We start from the raw sequence: 20,033 nt of genomic DNA on the forward strand, positions 1-20,033 counted from the left end.
AATACGTGATGCAGTGGCTTAAAGAGACTGCCAGGAAGAGTGGGGAAAGTTGCTGCATTCAAGTCAATTTGGGAAATTTCATGCAGAACAGCCACCCAATAGCAAGGCCTCTAGGTAAGTAGGGAGAACGCCTCTGGTCATGTTCAGGTGTTTTCGTCTGTCAAGGTGCTTCTCCCGGACAGCTATTTCTGCACACTTCAACACGACTTGAGTTGGCCATCTCAAAACAGCTATAGCCTCAGTTGCTGTGAGGGCACCTCACAGATGACAGGCAAGAAAGGCTTGAGGGAGAGGGGGTGAGGCAGGGGGAGCTTGGAGCCGTCATTCTCTAACCCTAAAACCTGTGGACACAAAGCCGAGCCCAACCTGGCTGCTGCCCGGGCGGGCAAGGAGAGGGCACCGAACGCACTCTCCCCAGAGCCTCGCACTGCCACCAGTTGAGGCCTGCGCCCCTCTCTTCCCCGCCTCTTTTCTTGAGTGCTCTACCCAAACTACTGCCTCACCCCCTAGGAAACAAACATTTGGTAACATCTTCAGAAAGGCTGCTTTCAAGGAAGGCAGCTTCTCTACGCTGTCAAACAGCTTCCTTAGTTGAAGCATCTAACTGTGGCACCATCCTTACTGCCCCCAATTGGGGCTTCCAGAAGCAGTGTGGGCAAGCGCTGCCAGCCTTCTGCAGAGTGATGATGAGCACTGGTCAGTCCTGTGCTGATAAAGACTGTGTGTCACCCATGTCTTGGTTTCTCAAACAGCAGGTAACAACCTCATCTTCCCAAAGAGATAGCTATGCCTGACCTATTTTTCAGGGCTCTTCTGGACAGCAGCCTCTGTCTCCAGCACAGAGAAGGGCCTGGCGTCAGGGGGAGCCCTGGAGCCCACCATGTGCCTCCTGCTCCATCTTGGGAGCAGCTGTGCCCTGTCAGTACTCAGTAGAGCCTGGGATTGATGACTAAAGAGGGAGGTGGAGGCTTTAGGCAGCAGCGCTGAAAGAGGTGGCAACAGGTGACCTGCATGGGAACTGGGGCCTGAAGAGACATCACTGAGGGGGGAAGTGTCTTCAGCTCTCAAATTCTGGAAGCTGTCAGGGGAAGGGAGTCCCACAACCAAGCTGCATGGTGGGTGGGCCGCTGGGTCTGCTTCCAGTGTGTGGTGGGACCCACAGGGAGCTGAGGAGTTTTCCTGTTTGATTTCCCGTACCCAGCCTGCCTGTGGCTGGCCAAGAAGGCATTGTTGAACCTCATGAGATCACAGAGGTAGCTGTGCAGGCCCCGCCCACTTCCTATAACCCTGGTTCTGGCCGTCCCTGTGCCAAGCCTCCAAGTGCCCTGAGAGCTACCGGCCAGGGGTCGGGAGGCTATGGGAGCTCAGGGCAGGCACCTCCCATGCTCCCGCGGGAGCCACCAGGACATGAAGGTCATAGGCTTCTCCTCTCCTCCTCTTCCTGTTTGACCTGAATGCCCCCAGGCTAACTGCCTCAAGGATTCCATCTGAGAAGATGCAGGCTGGGTGTGTGGGGAGCAGTAGAGGGGCTGGTGTGTGCACATATGTGCACAGCTCAGGACGGAGGCTCCCTGGACTTGGGGCGGGGGCACTAGGGCCCCAACTCTAACCCTCGTTCTGCCCTGTTGACCTCTGCTCTCTGGACCAAAAATGGAGGACTCAGTCTAGACTAGTTCTTACGGTCCAGGAGCCACCATAAGTTATGTTTATAGGCAAAGGCCATTTTTCTGAGAGGCCATAGCTTTCATCAGTGTGCCAAAAAGCGTGAGATCCTCTGCTCTAAAAGCCTCTGCCCCAGTGCTGCCTAGTTTCAGAGCCCCCGATGGCCTCACATGGGGTTTTAGAGCAGGCAGAGAAGCTGCAATGGGGCCACCAGCCAGTCCTCAGAGTCCTGCGTTAAGGCCTCCTCTCCAGGAGGCCCTGTTTAAAGGTTTTCTCTGTTGCCTGGAGGCAGGAGTGAACTTCTGGTAGGCAGGAAACCCTGAGGGTACCTAGGAGGCCCCTAGCCTGTGGGTTGGGGAGGGAAGACAGGACCCCTGGGGCCACTGAAACGGTGGAGCTCTCAGAGACCTGAGTTCTGGTCCCTTCTGCCACTCTTTGGGCAGATCGCCTGTCTTCCCACAGGCCCTGTGTCTTGCTCAGTCCACCTGACTCTGCTTTCTCATCCTAGGCCTCAGGTGGGTGGCAGGCCCTTTCCTGCTTGCCCTCTGCCCTCCCTCTCTCTGGCCCTGCCCAGTCTCTGCCAATCTGTGTGCCTCCCAGGAGCCGGGACACTCCCTGAGTCCTCTGGGAGCCCTTAAGCCACACTGAGAACACAGACCCTGGGAGAAGCAGCCAGCAGTGAGGAATCCTGGAACCCCTTTCCAGGGAGAACCTTCCCATGACCCCCATGAAGAGATCAGTGCAAACACAGGTGTCAGAGCCCTTCATGGAGTCCTGGGGTGAGGAGTCCCTGCCGGAGCTACCCACAGAGCAGTCCCTGACGGAGTACTCTGACCTCGAGGAGGCTCCCTCGGTGCACACTCTCTATGTGGGCCATCTGAACCCCCAGTTCTCAGTGCCGGTGCTTGCCTGCCTGCTGCGAGACACCCTGGAGCGGCTGGAGATGCCGGTGGCGCGGGAGCACATTGAAGTGGTGAGGCGGCCGCGGAAGGCCTATGCACTGGTGCAGGTGACTGTCTGCAGGGACACCCTGGCCTCCCTCCCCTGGCGCCTGCAGACGGCCCTGGAGGAGCACGTAATCCTCAAGGAGCTGGCAGCCCGTGGGAAGGAGCTGCTATTGAGTGAGGCCCAAGGGCCCTTCAGTCAGAGAGAGGTAAGTGGGACTTTTCCCAAGCAAGCTCCAAAGCCTCACCCCAAGGGAGAGCCTGAGTGGCCTGCAGAGTGGGGATGGAGGGGTGTCTCTGGGGAAGCAGGGACAAATCTGCAAACTTGGGGGCTGCTACTCAAATGACCATGGCTTGCGGCTGGTACTGCCAGCTTTCTCTGGGAAAAACAGTTTGCCTCAAGCTCAAGCCCGATGCTTGCGTGAAGAAAGGCCACGAGGGGACCTCCTCTCCTTAGGTCCTTTTACATTCCAGCCTCTGGGCCTGGGAGACCCTAGAAGACACAGGGGCCCTGATTTTCTCCTTGGCCCAACTCATTTGTTCAACTGACAAACATGAACACCCCCTCTGTGCCAAGAGTAAGGCAGGGATGAGAGGCCCAGCCAGGCCCCCAAGAAGCCCTGCATCTGTGGCCAGAGCTGGACAGCCACCCACAGAGCTGCAAGGTGGCTGCGCTCAGAGCTGTGAGAGAACACAGGAAGGTGTGCCCTGCTCTGTGGGGACAGATTAACAGGGGAAGTGAAATCCAGGCCGGGACTTAGGGAGTTGGACAGGCACTTGCAGGGGAGGACATTCCAGGCAAGGGACACAGAATATGCAGAGGAACCTGGGGGCTTAGAGGGAGTGTCATGTCTGCAGAAGGGCAAACCATTTGGTGTCCCTGGAGCTCCCACTAAAGGCTGCAGGGGGTGCTAAGGAAGGAAGTTGGGCCAGAAGGTAGGGTAGGGGCGAGGTCACCAAGGCTATCATCCAAGGCAAGGCTGAACCGCTGGCTTTATTAGGTGGGACATGGGACATTAGGATAGGTCACTCCATGAGACAGGTGATTTTGGTTTCTTTTGGTGTGAAAATGATGGTGTTTAAACTATTGCAGAACTAAAAGGCTCTGTGGCTTACATTTCAACTCAATTTCACATTTGTATGAAGTTTATCCTGTTTCTAAGACTGATAAATTCATCTTTTCCAGGGAGCTGCAGGGCTGGTAGGGAGGTGCCTCGGTCTCCTCACCCCAACCCACGCTCATGAAAGAATTGTGAGGAGTAACAATCTGCCTTGAAGTTAGCGTCACTAAGGAGGGTTGGCTGGGCGCGGTGGCTCACGCTTGTAATCCCAGCACTTTGGGAGGCTGAGGCGGGCGGATCATGAGGTCAGGAGATCGAGACCACGGTGAAACCCCGTCTCTACTGAAAATACAAAAAAATTAGCCGGGCGTGGTGGCGGGCGCCTGTAGTCCCAGCTACTCGGGAGGCTGAGGCAGGAGAATGGCTTGAACCCGGAAGGCGGAGCTTGCAGTGAGCCGAGATCACGCCACTGCACTCCATCCAGCCTGGGTGACAGAGCGAGACTCTGTCTCAAAAAAAAAAGGAGGGTTGACAGGAAAGGGTGAGCCTGGAAGCAGGGAGGTCAGGGAGGGGCTCGCTGGGGAGGCCCAGACTAGGAAGTGGCCCCGAGGAGGCTCACACCGAGCCCTCGAGCAGAGCCCAAACCATGAAAGGAGATTCAGGAGGCGCAGAAGAAAGTGGGGATTAGGGCGGACTTGTCAATAGCCCAGCAAGTAGTGGGCAAAGGTTTGAAATCAGGAAGTGGGTGGGGTACCTGGGAGTCCCTCTCCATTCAGGGTACTGCAGCTCTGTCACAGGGTGCTGAGATACCTGCTGGAATGATCTGGTTCTGGGCCTCAGGGGCCTGTCTGCAACCCAAGTAAGAAAAAATGGGCCCACACGTGTCCCAGCACCCAGCCCTGAGAAGCAGAAATCTCTTCTTCCCCACCAGGCATCCCACAGCTCACCTGGGAAGGGCCCAGCTTGGCAGGGAAAGGAGCGCTGACTGGAACCCTCAATCCAGCAGGGTTTCCTGCCTCAGCTGCAGGAGGATGGGCAGAACTGGGCCCCTCGGCCTGGTGAGAGGCATCAGGATGTCCGTAAGAGTCAGGCTGCAGCAGGGGCCTGACTGGGGGTTCTTGCAGTCCTTCTCAAGGTCAGGGCTCCCATTTTCTGGCTGGACCCATACATTCATTCTTGACTCCCACCCTAGGAGAAGGAGGAGGAGGAGGACAGTGGCCTGAGCCCTGGCCCCAGCCCAGGCTCTGGTGTCCCGCTGCCCACCTGGCCTACACACACGCTGCCCGATAGGCCCCAGGCCCAGCAGCTGCAGAGCTGCCAGGGCCGGCCCAGCGGCGTGTGCTCCGACAGTGCCATTGTGCACCAGCAGATCGTGGGCAAGGACCAGCTCTTCCAGGGTGCCTTCCTGGGCAGCGAGACCCGCAACATGGAGTTCAAGCGGGGTAGCGGCGAGTACCTCAGCCTGGCCTTCAAGCACCACGTGCGGCGCTACGTGTGCGCCTTCCTCAACAGCGAGGGCGGCAGCCTGCTCATGGGAGTAGAGGACAGCGGCCTGGTGCAGGGCATCCGCTGCAGCCACCGTGACGAGGACCGCGCACGCCTGCTGGTGGACTCCATCCTGCAGGGCTTCAAGCCTCAGATCTTTCCCGATGCCTACACTCTCACCTTCATCCCTGTGATCAGTACCTTGGAGACCAGCGTCCCCCTCAAGGTGAGCCTGCAGGACAGGAGGGCCTCTGGGCCTGTCATCTGTCATCACTCAATAAGACGATGGCCTGCGCTCCTGCCAGGCAGTGCTGGGGCAGGGACGGGACTGGGGGCCACAGGAGAAGAGGCTGGGGATGGCCCCTGTGCCAGCCCTGCTGGCCTGCCCTAAGGAATCAGTGAGCAATGCTGAGCAGCCTGGCAGGATAGGGGCTGCCGACCGTGAGGGGCGGCGCCTCCAGAGCTGCTGTTGCCCCTACCAAGGTGATCCGCCTGACCGTGCACACCCCCAAGGCCCAGAGCCAGCCGCAACTCTACCAGACAGACCAGGGGGAGGTGTTTCTGCGGCGCGACGGGAGCATCCAGGGCCCGCTGTCTGCCAGCGCCATCCAGGAGTGGTGCAGGCAGGTACGGAAGCTGAGGCCAGTGGGTGGGTGGAGCGGAGCTGACCCCAGACCCCTTCAGCCACCCACTGAGCAGCCCAGGGCAAGCCACCATGGTTCCCTGGGTCCTGCATCACCCCGTTTAACCCAAGGAGTTGGAATACAATCACACCACATCCCATACTCCACGGGTAGGTGGCTGGTGGGAAGGAAGAGGCCCAAGCTCTCTCCTTTTAAAAATCTATGCAGTGGCCGGGCGCGATGGCTCACGCCTGTAATCCCAGCACTTTGGAAGGATGAGGTGAACAGATCACAAGGTCAGGAGTTTGAGACCAGCCTGGCCAATATGGTGAACCCTCATCTCTACTAAAAATACAAAAATTAGCTGGGCACGGTGGCGGGCGCCTGTAGTTCCAAATACTCGAGAGGCTGAGGCAGGAGAATCGATCGAATCTGGGAGGCAGAGGTTACAGTGAGCCGAGATCGCGCCACTGCACTCCAGCCTGGGCGACAGACCGAGACTCCATCTCAAAAAAAAAAAAAAATTCTATGCAGTATCCCCCCTTCAGGGGTGCCTGAAACCCCTCACCCTCTACTTGGGCAGTTAACACACTCGATCTTCAGTGAGGGAGCAGAGAGATTGGAATGTTGAGATGTCACCAGAAAACCCCAAGGACTATACACTGCATTTTAGGGGAGGCCCTAAAGCGGCAGAGGGGGCAAGACACAGTCCCAAGGAAGAGCTTTTTCAAGAGGGAAAAGGAGAATGGAGGACAAGGGACCAACAGTGAGGAGGCACATGGCCTGCCCAGCATGGAGGAGGCTCCCTTCCATGGCTGGCAGCCAGCAGCTTCCCTCAGGCTGACATGGTTGAAGGTGGCAGCAGGCCGAGGGGCCTGACTTTTCCCCTAGCTGAGAAAGCTCCCAGGCTCCCGGGCTTTGCCTTCCTCCCTCAGTTTGGCCCCAGGTGGAGGACGGACAGGCCCAAGACCAGGCGGGCTTGGCCACATGCTTTTCCCATGTCCCCTCAGAGGTGGCTGGTGGAGCTGGGCAAGCTGGAAGAGAAGGTGAAGGCGCTGATGATGGAGAAGGAGCAGCTCCAGCAGCAGCTGCAGCAGCACGGGCCTGTGTCCTGCACCTGCTGTGTCCTGTGAGGGCCCTGGGGAGCAGGCAGGACGGCACGGCACTCTCCACCTGAGACTCAGGGATTTCCTGTTTGAGTGTAAGGCCAACCAGTAAAGCCCATGCGGGCCGCTGAGAGGCGGACAGGGACTCCTTTAACATGGCACATGAGCAGGCACCCATGTGGCTTCAACCCTGACAGACCCATCTGTGTAGCCAAGAAACTGCTCTCAGCCCTCTCCCCAAATGACCTTACTTTCAGAAAGAATGTGTAAAACCCTGCCCAGAGCTCCCCTAGGGCTGAGCTATAAGAGATTGTCCTTCTCCCTAAAACGCTCATTTGGCCCAGGCTGAGGTCTGTGACTCCAGTTGGCTACACAGTGCCAGAAAGGAATCTGTCATCTCAGGAAAGCCCCTCACAGATGGCGAGGCATATTTGGTGACTGTGGTTACAGGGCAAGAGGCCACCCTGCAGCCCCCACCCCTGACTTGCTGGAACTTGTGACTGTCAAACCTCCATTAATAAATTACATGCACCTGGGACAAGAATGGTTCTTTCTAGGACACTGGGTCAGCCGGTCAGATGCTGCAGGGTCATGAGTCCCAGGCCCAGCCCACCTCTGTCCAGGAGGCAGAGGACAGACCTGCAAGGGCAGGGAGCCCAGCCCCTCAGACTCCAGTCCAGCTCTGTCTTAAACACCAGCGGCCGTGGGGCAAAGTGCTATGCCTCTGTGCTTCAGTTTCTTCATCTATAAGACAGTGACAATGGCCAGGGGCATTTTGTCACCATCGGGCCAGTGCCCTGTGTCTACGCCAGCTGTGGCACAGAGCAGCACCTCACACTAAGGGTCTCAGTTCCTTTCCAAGACCCCTCTGGTCCAGTAAGACCGTTAGCTTAAAACAAACGAAAAAAAACCAGACTCCTCCAGCTGCTTCCTGCCTCTGGCCGTTTCTCCTGCCGTCTCCACCAGCTGAGCCAGAGGCTGCAAAGCCAGAGTCTGATCACACTCATGCCGCACCTGCGCCCACAGCCCTCCAAATTCTTCAAGAGCAAAGCCCAAACGTGATGGCCTACATGGTTCTCCACCACCTAGCCCACCCAACCTCAATGTCTTCCGCCCCTTGTGTAAGCCACTTAAGCCACGCCCACCAACTTGTTTCATTTGCACTCCTGCCTCGGGGCCTCTGCGCTAGGTAGCGGCCTATTTCCTTTCCTCTCCACCTTCAACTCCATGCTTAATTTCCCACCCACCCTATTTTAAAGACACCACCTCCCAGCACTGCCACTCCCCTGCTCACTTCCACCCTTGGTCTCCATCTATGAACTGCCATACTCTGTAGCTTATATTTGGTGCTTCCCACTGAATACCTGCTCTGGGGGACAGGGGTTTGGGTATGGATGGCATATGGTAGACACCCAACCTGCTGGTGAGACAATTAACGATACTCCTAAATTTGGGGTCTGAGCCACCAGAAAATCACCAAACCTTGTTGAACAGGGCATTTCACAGGACTGGTGTTCCACAGAACACACTTCAGTTGATCCCCTAAAACTTGAAGCCCCTGGCCACATCCACAGCAGACACAGATGAGAACTTTGGAACCCCCAGCCCCTCCATTCACCAGCCAGGTGACATTTTCTGGGTGATCACAACTGCTCTGAGACCTGGTTTTCCCACTTAGCAAAGAGCACACAACCCCTGCCTTGGCTGCCATTCATGCTGGTTCTAGGGACCGATGTGATCACAGACACCTATATGGTGGCAGGTTACCAAACTCCTGCTGCTCACCCCCCGAGCTGCCCCGAAGTCACCAAGACTGTTTGAAAACTATACAAATGTGTTACTCAAGAAGGAGGAGTGGCATTTCTGAGCACCTTCCACGGTCCAGGTACCATGCTAAATGCTAGTCCAGGCACCACAATCCTCGGAAATGTTTTTGGGGGGAAAAGAGCAGATTTCTACAAAGGAAGGGTGAAGTCAGGCTTCAGCCCAGCTGCTCCAGACTGCTAAGAACTGCCCAGATCCCCTGGACTGAAGGGAAGTTCCCTGGACTGAAGGAAGTTACTGAAGGGAAGTTACACATAGCTGTGCCTATTGTTAGGTCACATTAAGAAAGGAACGAGGAATGTGACCAGCTTTCCTCCCCACAAGGGAGAAGCCTCCGGGGACGGGTCAGTAAACACTGGGCACAGGTTGCCCTCCTGTAAATCCAGCTTCAGTCCTATCCTGTCTGCCACAGCCAGCGTGGCGGGGCTGCTCGGGCTTTGCAAGCCCTGGAGAGCCATCTGGGATCTCTTTTTTCAGAAACCTTACATTATGTGGCCAGCACTTGACAAGTGATCAGCCAAAGTGGTCTTAAACATAGGGGCAGGAACTTAATTACTGGGAGGCTTTTTCACACCACCCGCACACCCAGCCATTGTGGGGGGCCATGATGTCAACAACGGGCGTGTCAGACCCTCAGTTTGGGGAATGTTTGAAAAAAAACGGGCCAGACGTGGTGGCTCACGCCTGTAATGCCAGCACTTTGGGAGGCTGAGATGAGCAGATCACGGCCAGCCTGGCCAACATAGTGAAACCCCATCTCTACTAAAAATAGAAAAAAATTAGACGGGCGTGGTGGCAGGCACCTGTAATCCCAGCTACTTGGGAAGGTGAGGCAAACAGAATCACTTGAACCTGGGAGGTGGAGGTGGAGGTGGCAGTGAGCCAAGATCACGCCACTGCACTCCAGCCCAGGCAACAGTGTAAGACTCCATCTCAAAAAAAAGACTATTGACCAGGTGCAATGGCTCATGCCTATAATCCCTGCACTATGGGAGGATCGCCTGAGGCCAGGCGTTCAAGACCAGCCTGGCCAACACAGCGAGACCCTGTCTCTCTATAAAAAAAAAAAAAAATTAATTAGCTGGGCGTGGTGATGTGAACCTGTAGTCCCAGCTACTTGGAAGGCTGAGGTGGGAGGATCTTATGAGCCCAGGAGGTCTGCAGCAGGCCGTGCTTGTGCCACTGCACTCCAGCCTGGGCAACAGAGTGAGACCCTGACTCAAATAAATAAATAAATAAATAAATAAATAAATAAATAAATAAAATTTAAAATGAAGACAATCTCCTGGTACCACCAGGTGGGAGAAGAGGTTAGAATTATGCTCAATCAGCCACGTTCAAAGTACCATAACAAGCAGTTCTGCTGGTGAAGACAGTCTGGCCCACTGCTCACTGGCTGTGTATATGGGGTACCCACGTCTAGTGCCTGGCAGAAGAAAGGACCACCTTCCTAAACCATGCTTATCCCTCCCCTTTCTCAGTCATAAATAGCACCATAATAGCACCCATGCACCTTTTCATCTCACTCTACATGCTGAGAACCTGTATTTGAAGCTTTATGAAAAATTCTGGTTCCTATTAAAAAGAAAGCCTCATTTCTTAGTTTTTAAACAAACTCTCAGGTTGTCTGCTGACTCAAGGCTGCTCACCTGCAGGAGCACCCGGCACTGACAATTCAGCTGACTGCACATAGGCACGCCAGCAACGTGCTCAGACGCTTCCCATCTGGCCAATGACATAAAGAGAATGAGAAGCAAAGCATGTCTCTTGTTCTGCATTACTGATTTATTTCTTAAGTTAGAGTACACATTGAGTCTGGCCAGAATATAGTGGCACGTAGCTATGCCTATTGCTAGGTCACATTAAGAAAGTAACTTCATATTGCCCTTTCAACTGCAGTAACACCATCCTGGAAGAAAAATGGACCCTCCAGTCAAAGCTGTCTATATATGAGAGGGTTTTAGAGGAAGTTTCCCCAAAAGATTCTTTGTTCTGTAAGTGACCCCTTGATGCAAGGAGTGTTTCCCAGCCCTAGAAATAGGAAGCACAGCCACAGGCATGGGGATTTTAAAATCACGCTTCAGAGACAGACATCTTGGTGTTTCATGTTGACACCAAACTGACCGTCCCTTTGGATGAGGACCAGCCACAGTTGGCACTGAGAATCCCCCCAACTCAGGGCAGTATAGAGATTTTGTCTCTGGTTTCATGGCTTAGTGGCAAGCAACACCCTGAGGTTCCCAGCACCAAGTGTTCAAATCCTAGCTAAAATCCTCTCTCCGTGCTCGGTAAGTCCATGTGGCACACTTTATAACGGTCTAGGTATCCAAGGGAAAGCGACAGGCAACGCGCTAGCATCTGCAATGACGCGAGGTAGTTGAGAAACAAGGTGACCGATGGGGCACTCTGCAGCCCCACCCACCATCGGTTCCCATCGCGATGTTCTGCCGCAACTCAAGAACTGCAAGGAGAGTGTCACGCAACAGGCAGACACCACAGAGGAGCCAGTACACATGATGGGACATGCAAGTGACAAGTTTCCCAAATACCTTTCTGCATAATAAAATAATCTTAATAAAAACATAATTTAAAGAAAGTGTCCAAAGCCGAGTGTAAAGTCAGAGCTGTAAACTCTACCCAAGTTTGAAGGGTCTCTTGAAGAATCATCCCTGTTTAAAAGAAAAAAAAAAAAGTGGGAATTATATGATGTACATTAAAGTAGAAAAGTTAGAATTTCTAGTCAGCTGCCATGGGAAACTAAGCCTGTTTTTCATGGAGTAGAAGGAGCCTACTGGGAATAATTAGACGCTAAATTTATAATTCCTACAGAATCAGACCTTTTCAAGACCTCACACATTGACTTCTACAACCACCCAATGCAAGCATTCTTTCTCCACAGCACCTCGTAACAGTGTCACTAACGGGCAATTCTCCACTTGCGAGGCAGTCAGAAATTCCATGTAACTGACCAAATATCTACCTCCTTCACTGGTAACATTTCTTGTTGTATCAGCTCCTTAGACTGTGAAACAGCCTATAGCAAACTCCCTGGTCAGGGGATTAATGAGTCCATCCGTGTTAAACGCTTACCTAGCACACAGGCCCTCCTCCTGATACTAACTTCTCATGCCTACCCACCACCTACTTAGGCTATGCCAGGACAGGGGGTCAACCAACCAAGGCAGGAGGGGAAACAGCTGGGATCAGCAGGTCAGACCGGCACTGACCCAGCACCAGAGGCCCACTGGTGATGAACACACGGTGTGCAGGATTCAGGGAGGTCCCCCTGCCCAGGCCTTAGGACAGGAGTGGTGGAACCACACACCCATACCCCTGGTTCTTCTTCCAGACCCCAGATGACTGACACTCCCTCATTTGATACCTCACCAGCAGAATGCGTACTTCTGCCAACACAGTCCACACAGTTATCTCAAAGGACATTTACATTTCGTGGCAGTGCCCACAGTTATTGCACTTTATGAACCTACAAACCCTGTCACTTAATAGACAAACATTCAATGTCTATTTGGCAATTGTTCCAACTTTGAAGGAATTTCAGAATAAGCAGCAATCAACAAAAAAAAATTATCTAAGCAGTGTCAGTTTTAAAGTACTTCCTGATGAAAACCTGAGGCTCTGCAGAAATGACAAGTGCCACATTGTTGTATCTGTCCCTTCCTTCAAGATCTCCAAAATTTACAGCTACATCAAACAATAGGGTCTAAGAATTCAGACGCTCCCCTTCCCCGCCCCAGAACTGGTCAGACTGGCACCAGAATGTAGTAATCAGTATTGAGACAACTGCCCAGTGACCATGCTCCCCAAGCTGTCATCCCCAGGGCAGGACTGGGAGGTGCACTGCAACTTGGAGGAAGGACTGCCCATTTGATACCCACAATGACCTCACTACTTTCTTTTCTCTCTCAACCTTTGGATTATACTCAGGACCTCACCACTTTCATTCCTGGCAGATAAAAGTTTTCAGCCCTAAACTTCCATGATATTCTTGCAATCGCAGTGTGTTATCACCATGTTTTTAAAAACTAAAACTTTGAAGTACCACTTACGCTACAAGATCAGTCATGATTTATTGATGGAAACTTCAGTTCGGTGATTTCAGAGTCAGGGGAGCTGCTTCCACTCCTGTCACTATAGGTGTCCCTGTAGAATTCAGATGGTTTACGCATCATCTCCCACCAAAAACTCACTTTACGTCCCTGTTTTTGCAACCACGGTTCCTACAGGGACACTTGCCTGCACATGGCAGGAATCACAAAGACTGTTTGCTACATAATATATTTAACATGAAACTGCAGAAGGATTTCCTTCTTCTAGCTACAAAAGATATACATTCCATTTATACTTCAGTCACACACCCTACCACCAACTCTGAGTACTGGTTCTGGATAAAGGTGGCAATGGGACATAAACCTACCCATTGTGGCTTACTTCCCAGGAAAAACTAGTTCCCCTTAACATGGGCCAGAGGGTCCTACGCCACGTGTGATCTGGTCAGCACCACCAGAGCTCAGATGCTGCAGAAAGGGGGACCTGGCCAATATGCCAGGGAAACACTGTGAGAAAGCTCCGGGAAAGGAGAGGAAACTTTCGCCCCAGGTGCCTGTGGCTTTTTTTTCTTATGACTGACTGTGACGTGTTGCTGTAATGAATCAGCGACCACCTAAAGGACTAGAGAAGACTAATGGATTACAGAAGCGAAGAGTGCGCCTACCTGGGTGAGAGCCTGCAGCCTTTCTGGAGGTAATGTGAGAGCCGCCCCACAGAGGCCAGGAGGAGGCCAAAGTATGGTGGGGAGGGCTTGATAGGTCTGGACAGGAACTCAGGGTGGTACTGAACCCCAACAAAAAAGGGATGATCTGAAATAGAGATTCAAAAGAAACAGCTTCATTGTGAAGGTTATGCACAAAGTGTAAAAGAACAAAATCTGCTTAAATGTTTGTTTCCATAGGCCCTAAAATAATTTGAAAATGACTTTCTCATTTGAATCTAGATAAAGGTAACCTCAAAGCATGAGTGATCTGACACCATTTCTCAGCACTGTTTGTGCTGTCCCCTCCTGGCTGAAGGCCTCCTGTCCAGGGTCCCGCCCAAGACCCTGGCTCCCAGGATTTCTGTAGACTGAGTCTTGCGGTTCAGGAGAGGGCTGAAGTGGCTTTAGTACCAACTCCAAGCATTTTGGAGAAGGAGAAACTGCGGCCAGAAATTAAATGGCTCCCTGAGGAAGGCCATGTACCAGAAAGAACTTTCTAGCGTCCAGACCCCACGTTTATCAAGACCCCTTCCCTCATGAGACAGTGCTGCTTCCTAATTCTGTTAGGTCAGGAGCAACAAGATAACATTTTTATATTTTCCCATATGCCAAGAAAACTTTACTAAGTTTTCCACTAAATAAAACTGCCCGAATAATCACCTTCTAATTCCACAATTTCCATTCTCTCTCCTTCAACATCTTGGCCAACAAACTTCAAGCCTTGTTCTTCCAAACACTTTTTCCAGACTGGATTCACCTGTTGAGGCATGAAAAATAATTCTGCTGGTCTCTCAGCTCACTATCTTTCCAGAGTACCAGCAAGCTGGAATCCTCACCTCAAATCGGTGGCGGTGCCTCTCTTCCAAGTAGTCTGCATCTCCATAGAGTTTCCCTGGCAAAACAAACGGGCTGGATGTAAAGAACTTTATCTCACAGGATGATGCGCTCACAAAGACATCCTCCTTCCTGCTTTACTTTTCATCATCCACACAGCCAGGTCTTTTGAGGGCTATTTCGATGACTCTGCTAAGGTCACCTGCTCTTAACAGCACAGTTTAGACTAATTCTTGGGCTTCTGACTCTTTCTGACAACACTACAGAAAGCTGTAACAGAAACAAGACTCTCATCACCACCCTCAAACACATGATTGCAAAGTATGGGCACTTTGCTGCTAGAAAACTGCCTTGGAAAGCAAATCAGGATGTACGAAACGGCAAGGCCCTGGGAACGTGGCAGGATGGGAGGCATTTTAAGAGCTGCACAGATGACCTCTGATGACCATTCAGTTCCAATCATGGTCATCAAAGGTCATCAGCCCTCAGTGGCTGCATGTGAACAAGCTGGACATTTGCGAATGGGCTGCTCTACTGACTCATTTCACAGTTGCCTCGAGATCCCCAAATCCACAGAACATCAGAGTTGGTAAGAGAAAGATCCGATACTCAAGTGACTCCAGCTATGCTGCTACAGAACGTCCGGACAGACACAAGGGTGCCTCTGCTAATACAGTAAAGGCAGAATTTTCCCAGTAGACAAGAAGGAAATCTGTGTAATAGTCATTTTCTTAACTATTTTCCTCCGAAAACTACCCTAAACCTTCAGCATCTATTAGTACTTTATTAGAACAGAATCTACTTAGGCTGAATCATATGAAATTGCCATTTTTGTGTGAAAAAATTGCCAAACATCAGCAATTGATATGGCTGGTCTTAATAGGAAAGTAACCGATAAGGATGAATGTAACCTCACTGCCTCATTCTGTTGAGGCGCCCATGCCTAGGAGTCTGACTGCACTGCCAGTGTCCTTTCTAAGACCCACACTGCTTCTATGGCTATCACAGTGCATCCTAAGAGGGTATAAATAAGAGAGGAAAGAATGAACTTCAAAAGCAAGAATGAAACCAAAAAAAGCCAGCCTGCTCCTCGAAGCCACAGCACCACCCTAAGACACGCGTCCTGGGCACGCAGAGCCAAAGGCTGGGCCAGCGCGAGGCAGCTCTTACTCATGACTGAGTTCTTGGTCTGGAACAGGGTTCTCCTCTTGCCCAGCCTCATGGTTCCGCCCATCTGCCCTGGGTTGTGTTCTGGCATGTCTACGACCTGGAGATGTTCAGAAAACAGACACCAACTACAGAACTCTGCTTCTGCTAGAGAGAAACCTCCCTCGCTGAGTGGGTGGCAAAGGCTTGTGAGTAAGCTCTAATTCTCCAGGCTTTCCTTATGAGACATTTTGTCACAGAAGAAAATGCCTCCCAGTTGGCATTTGTAACCTCGGTTGGGTGGAGGCTCCGTCCTTCAGCCTGTCCTCCTGATCTGCAGACAGGACCACAGCAGCCCCTCCTCAGGCTAGTCCCGCCCCAGCACTGTGGACGGTAAGCATCACTTCCTTAGAAAGACTGATACAGTAGCACAGACACGGACTGGATGTGTCATAACATGTCTGTCATCGCCCCAGCTAGCCTGATGACTACTCAAAGGCAAGGGATGCAGGGCTAGCACCCTGCAGCTTAGCAAGCATCTGAGGACTGGGTGGGCCATGCACTGATGGCCCAGTCCACCTCTCAGCCCAGCGTTCCCAGGCACCTTCTGATTCCAGGCTCTCTGTGCCCTGTTCCTCCTGACCCCAAAGCCCCATGCTGCAAAACATTTGCTGGTCCACTCCTGAGGCCTTAGTATCAGCAAAGTTCAATTTCAGGTCAACAAACACAGTGATGCTGTCTAAGTGCTGTGAGATCAAGAACTTTGTCCATCTCATTTAGCAAGGTGTCCTCAGTGACAAGGGCAGTCCCAGCATATAGTACGCATTCACATTTGCTGAATGCTGAAAAACGTAAATAAGTGCCCTTCCCTTTACATCCCTGTCACCCTGGGCTGGGAATTCAAAGGTGATTAAAGGCATCGTCCCTCCTCCATGTGCCTAACAGTACAGCGGGCTGAGAATGCCACATGCCCTCGGCATGAAATCTAACGCAAGGTACGCCAGCCTGAAAAATCTTTGGATACAGTTAAGCCAACCAGTGCTCCAACCCAGCAGTTCTCCCAGGACTATGGCTGGGGATCCCATGAATTAATATATAATATACATATGAAAGCAGTGAGAGCAGCGGCTGGCACACAGTAAGTACACATGCCAGGGTCTCATATTAGTATCTATACTGTGTTCTGGGAGTTGAGGGGAGTAGGGATGGAGAATAATTTTAATCAGGAATCCCCTCCAGTTTCCTGGGCTGGTACCTGTCTTAAAAACTTTCTGTGGTCAATGAAAGATTAGGGAGGAATTACATAATGAAAAAGAAAAGTTTTTCCTCTCTGGTAGGTCTGAGTGCCCAAAACCTCAGGGTTCTTTGGGATGGACTCAAGCAGTCTCACTTCCTGTCTCTAATCATCAATCACGTTCATAAATGCCCCTTCTACACCCTTCTAAGCCCTGTGGAGGTTCAAACACTTGACTCACCACGGGATGACTGGTCGTAGGGTCAAACTCTGTAGAATTGGCATCTGAAATACCAAAATACTTGTTATGAAAATAGTTACAAAAGCGATCAATAGTTTCATTGCTAAGCTCTAAACACAACTTCCCTCCTCAGTTTAAGATCAGTGATTAGAACAAAAACTAATGATAGCATCCCCCTGACCTCATCCCCAGACGAGATCTCACTGTTGTCCAGGCTGGAGTGCAGTGGTGCGATCATAGCTTACTGCAGCCTTGAACTCCCAGGTTCAAGCAATCCGCCGGCCTCAGCCTCCCAAGAAGGTCAAACTACAGGGGCACACTACCACATCCAGCTAATTTTTTTTCATTTTTTGGAGAGACAAAGGCTATATTGCCCAGGCTAGTCTCAAACACCTGGGCTCAAGCAATCCTCCTGCTTTGGCATCCCAAAGTACTGGGATTACAGGTGCAAGCCACCAGACCGGCATTAAATAGCATTTTTAAGACATAAAATACTCAACACACACACACGTGAATTTTTCTACGTTAAGTATAACTCTCTGGAAAGTCAATCAGTACAAAATGGGAAAATCAAAACTAATGGCATAACCTAGTAATTTTTAATTAGATACTGTATCTTTGACAGTTTTTTTTTTTTTTTGAGACAGAATTTCACACTTGTTGCCCAGGCTGGAGTGCAATGGCGTGATCTCGGCTCACCAAAACCTCCACCTCCAGGTTTCAAGCGATTCTCCTGTCTCAGCCTCCCGAGTAGCTGGGATTACAGGTATGCACCACCATGCCCAGCTAACTTTGTATTTTTAGTAGAGACGGGGTTTCTCCATGTTGGTCAGGCTGGTCTCGAACTCCTGACCTCAGGTGATCTGCCTGCCTCGGCCTCCCAAAGTGCTGGGATTACAGGCGTGAGCCACTGCGCCCCGCCTGTGACAGTTCTTATATTGTTTGTCTGTGTTTTAAGACAAGAGTCTCACTATGTCACTCAGAATGGAGTGCAGTGGCACAATCTTGGCTCACTGCAACCTACACCTCCAGAATTCAAGTGATTCTCATGTCTTGGCCTCCCAAGTAGCTGGGATTACAGGCGCACACCACCACACCTGGTTAATTTTTGTATTTTTAGTAGAGATGGGGTTTTTCCATGTTGGCCAGGCTGGTCTCGACCTCCTGGCCTCAAGTGATTAACCCAACTCAGCCTCCCAAAGTGCTGGGATTACAGGCCTGAGCCACCACCATGCCCAACCAAGTTTTTACATTGTCTTAATGTTTCAGACTCTTGTCTCTCTGAGATAAACAAGTACTATTTCTTCTATACTTCTTTCATCTCCAGCAGCTAATACAAAGCCCTACTCAACTGTTTCACTCAACAGCTCAGTCAGAAATGAACTGATTTCAACTCAACCTTTCTAACCTTCATTGAACTTACCTAACCAAAGCAAAACCACTAAAGACCAAAAGGCAAAGGACCAAGTTCCTGGTACTATGTGAATGCTGGGCACTGTTCTCCTCCTGGCCTGAACCAGGGTCCAGTCTCAACTGAAGTGTAAGCTCATCACCAAAGCACCTACCCATTTGGGAACCTAAGTGAGAGGCAGAGGTCTGGGGCTGTGAAGGATCCAGGGAGGCCAGAAAGCCAGCTCTGGGGTGGCAGGTGATAAGACAGTGCCTCTCAGGACTCAGAAGCCAGCACTCAAGGGCATGCTGTCTACCAAACTGAGCCACACCCCCAGGTCACTATGAAGCAGCCTCTCAGGGAAAGGGTGAATGAAACCCAGCCCTAAACCATATGCTGGCCACCAGAGTCACTTGTTCTTTATAAAGTCAAACTGCTTTTACATTCCTTCAGGTTACTTTATTTTCCACAGAATTTACAAGGTCTTTCTGAAAATCTAGTATTTGTCGGGTGGGCTACAGAGAATAAATGGGCTGTGGTGGACCATTCCATGGGTGGCCTCAGTGCAGCATGCTCAGTCCTCACACCCATGTGTGTTCTCCTCCCCTGCCGGCTCGGGGCTTGGCCACGTGACTTGTTTTGGCCAATGGGACATCAGCAGGCCTGATAAGTGCCTGCATAATAGGCCTGTCATTTTGGAGGCCAGCTGCCCACCCTGTGTGAGGAAGCTTGGGCTGGATTAATGAATGATGAGCCACTAGGTGGAAACAGCATCTTGACGTCCCGGCTGGGCCGAGCTCACAGCTGAACGCAAGGCAGGAGTGTGCCATCTCAGATAGTACACCACGTGCAGCTGAAACCCAGGCACTGAGCCAAACCACAGAATACTGAGATGAGAAGTCACTGCTGTTGGGAGCCACTGAGCTTTAGGGAGGTCTGTCACATAGTAATACACAGCTAGGCGAAGAGCTGATATTATCTGAGCATTTCCCTATTTTCCAGGCACTACTAGAGACTATTTACATACATTATCTCCCTTAATCATGTGAAGTACGTACCTTTACTACTCCCATTTTACAGAAAAAACGGAGGCCCATAAAGGCTAAGTAATTTGCTTAAAATCACCCATAAGCGGTAAGGTTGGAATCTGAGCCCAGTTTCAATAGCTCCAGAGCCCAGGTTCTCATAATAACTGCCCAAGCCTCACTTAAGACAAGGACTTCTCACCAGGCACCAGCTTCAGGATGGTGGCCACGGTGATCAAAGTGACAGACTCTCAAGAACAGGAGCACAGAGGCAGAAGGCAAAGGAGGGAGTCTGGCTGTGCTCCCTCCTTCCTGCATGGAGGAGCCGTGCTGTTCCTCAAGAGGCAAGGCAGCTCCCTTACGGCACACCATGAGGTGCTAGGAACCCAGGCCTGCCCTTCTCCAAAGCTCCTGATCACCCAGGCGGCAACAGGCCTCATATCCTCCAGAAATACACAAGCGGGAATTGAATGAGTGTCTTAATGCACGCTTACCTTGCCATCCCAGCACGTTTCTTGAGAATTCAACCACTGCCAACTGCATCCCTAAGCACACGCCTTCCAGTTGGGGGGAAAAAACAAACAAAACTCCATTGAAAAGGCAGCTCCTACTTTTCCCAGCAGCCTCTGCAATGGCCTTTGTGTCCTTTATTTGGAGAATTATAATCGCAAACTCATAACTTCCTGC

At 51.6% G+C, this 20,033-nt stretch overlaps 2 protein-coding genes across 10 annotated transcripts in view; one reads left to right on the top strand and one right to left on the bottom strand.

The window, feature by feature from the left end:
- Positions 1-248: 248 nt before the first annotated feature.
- SLFNL1 (schlafen like 1) lies at positions 249-7,417 on the top strand. 7 transcript variants are annotated; one of them, XM_019016477.3, is made up of 5 exons: positions 257-1,967; positions 2,171-2,815; positions 4,860-5,378; positions 5,636-5,779; positions 6,786-7,417. In XM_019016477.3, the coding sequence occupies exons 2-5, from the start codon at positions 2,381-2,383 to the stop codon at positions 6,906-6,908; spliced, it is 1,221 nt and encodes a 406-aa protein (XP_018872022.2). In that variant the 5' UTR covers positions 257-1,967; positions 2,171-2,380; the 3' UTR covers positions 6,909-7,417. The 7 variants fall into 7 exon arrangements, with proteins under 7 accessions (XP_055248802.2, XP_018872022.2, XP_018872036.2 ...); XM_019016491.3 differs by having other exon boundaries at positions 257-1,506; XM_055392842.2 differs by having other exon boundaries at positions 257-1,506; positions 2,552-2,815.
- A 3,053-nt stretch (positions 7,418-10,470) lies between these two features.
- The window catches only part of CTPS1 (CTP synthase 1), a 33,125-nt gene continuing 23,562 nt past the window's right edge, over positions 10,471-20,033 (bottom strand). For 2 of the 3 annotated variants that reach the window (XM_004025551.5, XM_019016449.4), the window contains exons 12-19: positions 19,841-19,903; positions 16,932-16,975; positions 15,481-15,577; positions 14,313-14,368; positions 14,137-14,233; positions 13,438-13,582; positions 12,773-12,866; positions 10,471-11,374 (exon numbers count right to left, since the gene is read on the bottom strand). In XM_004025551.5, the coding sequence (XP_004025600.1) occupies positions 12,782-12,866; positions 13,438-13,582; positions 14,137-14,233; positions 14,313-14,368; positions 15,481-15,577; positions 16,932-16,975; positions 19,841-19,903 (587 nt within the window). In that variant the 3' untranslated portion in view covers positions 10,471-11,374; positions 12,773-12,781. Of the gene's footprint in view, positions 11,375-12,768; positions 12,867-13,437; positions 13,583-14,136; positions 14,234-14,312; positions 14,369-15,480; positions 15,578-16,931; positions 16,976-19,840; positions 19,904-20,033 lie in introns of those variants that run through there. The other variant, XM_063699835.1, reaches the window with a different exon arrangement.

The sequence above is a fragment of the Gorilla gorilla genome, chromosome 1, assembly GCF_029281585.2.
Source record: "Gorilla gorilla gorilla isolate KB3781 chromosome 1, NHGRI_mGorGor1-v2.1_pri, whole genome shotgun sequence".
Taxonomy (NCBI): Eukaryota; Metazoa; Chordata; class Mammalia; order Primates; family Hominidae; genus Gorilla; species Gorilla gorilla.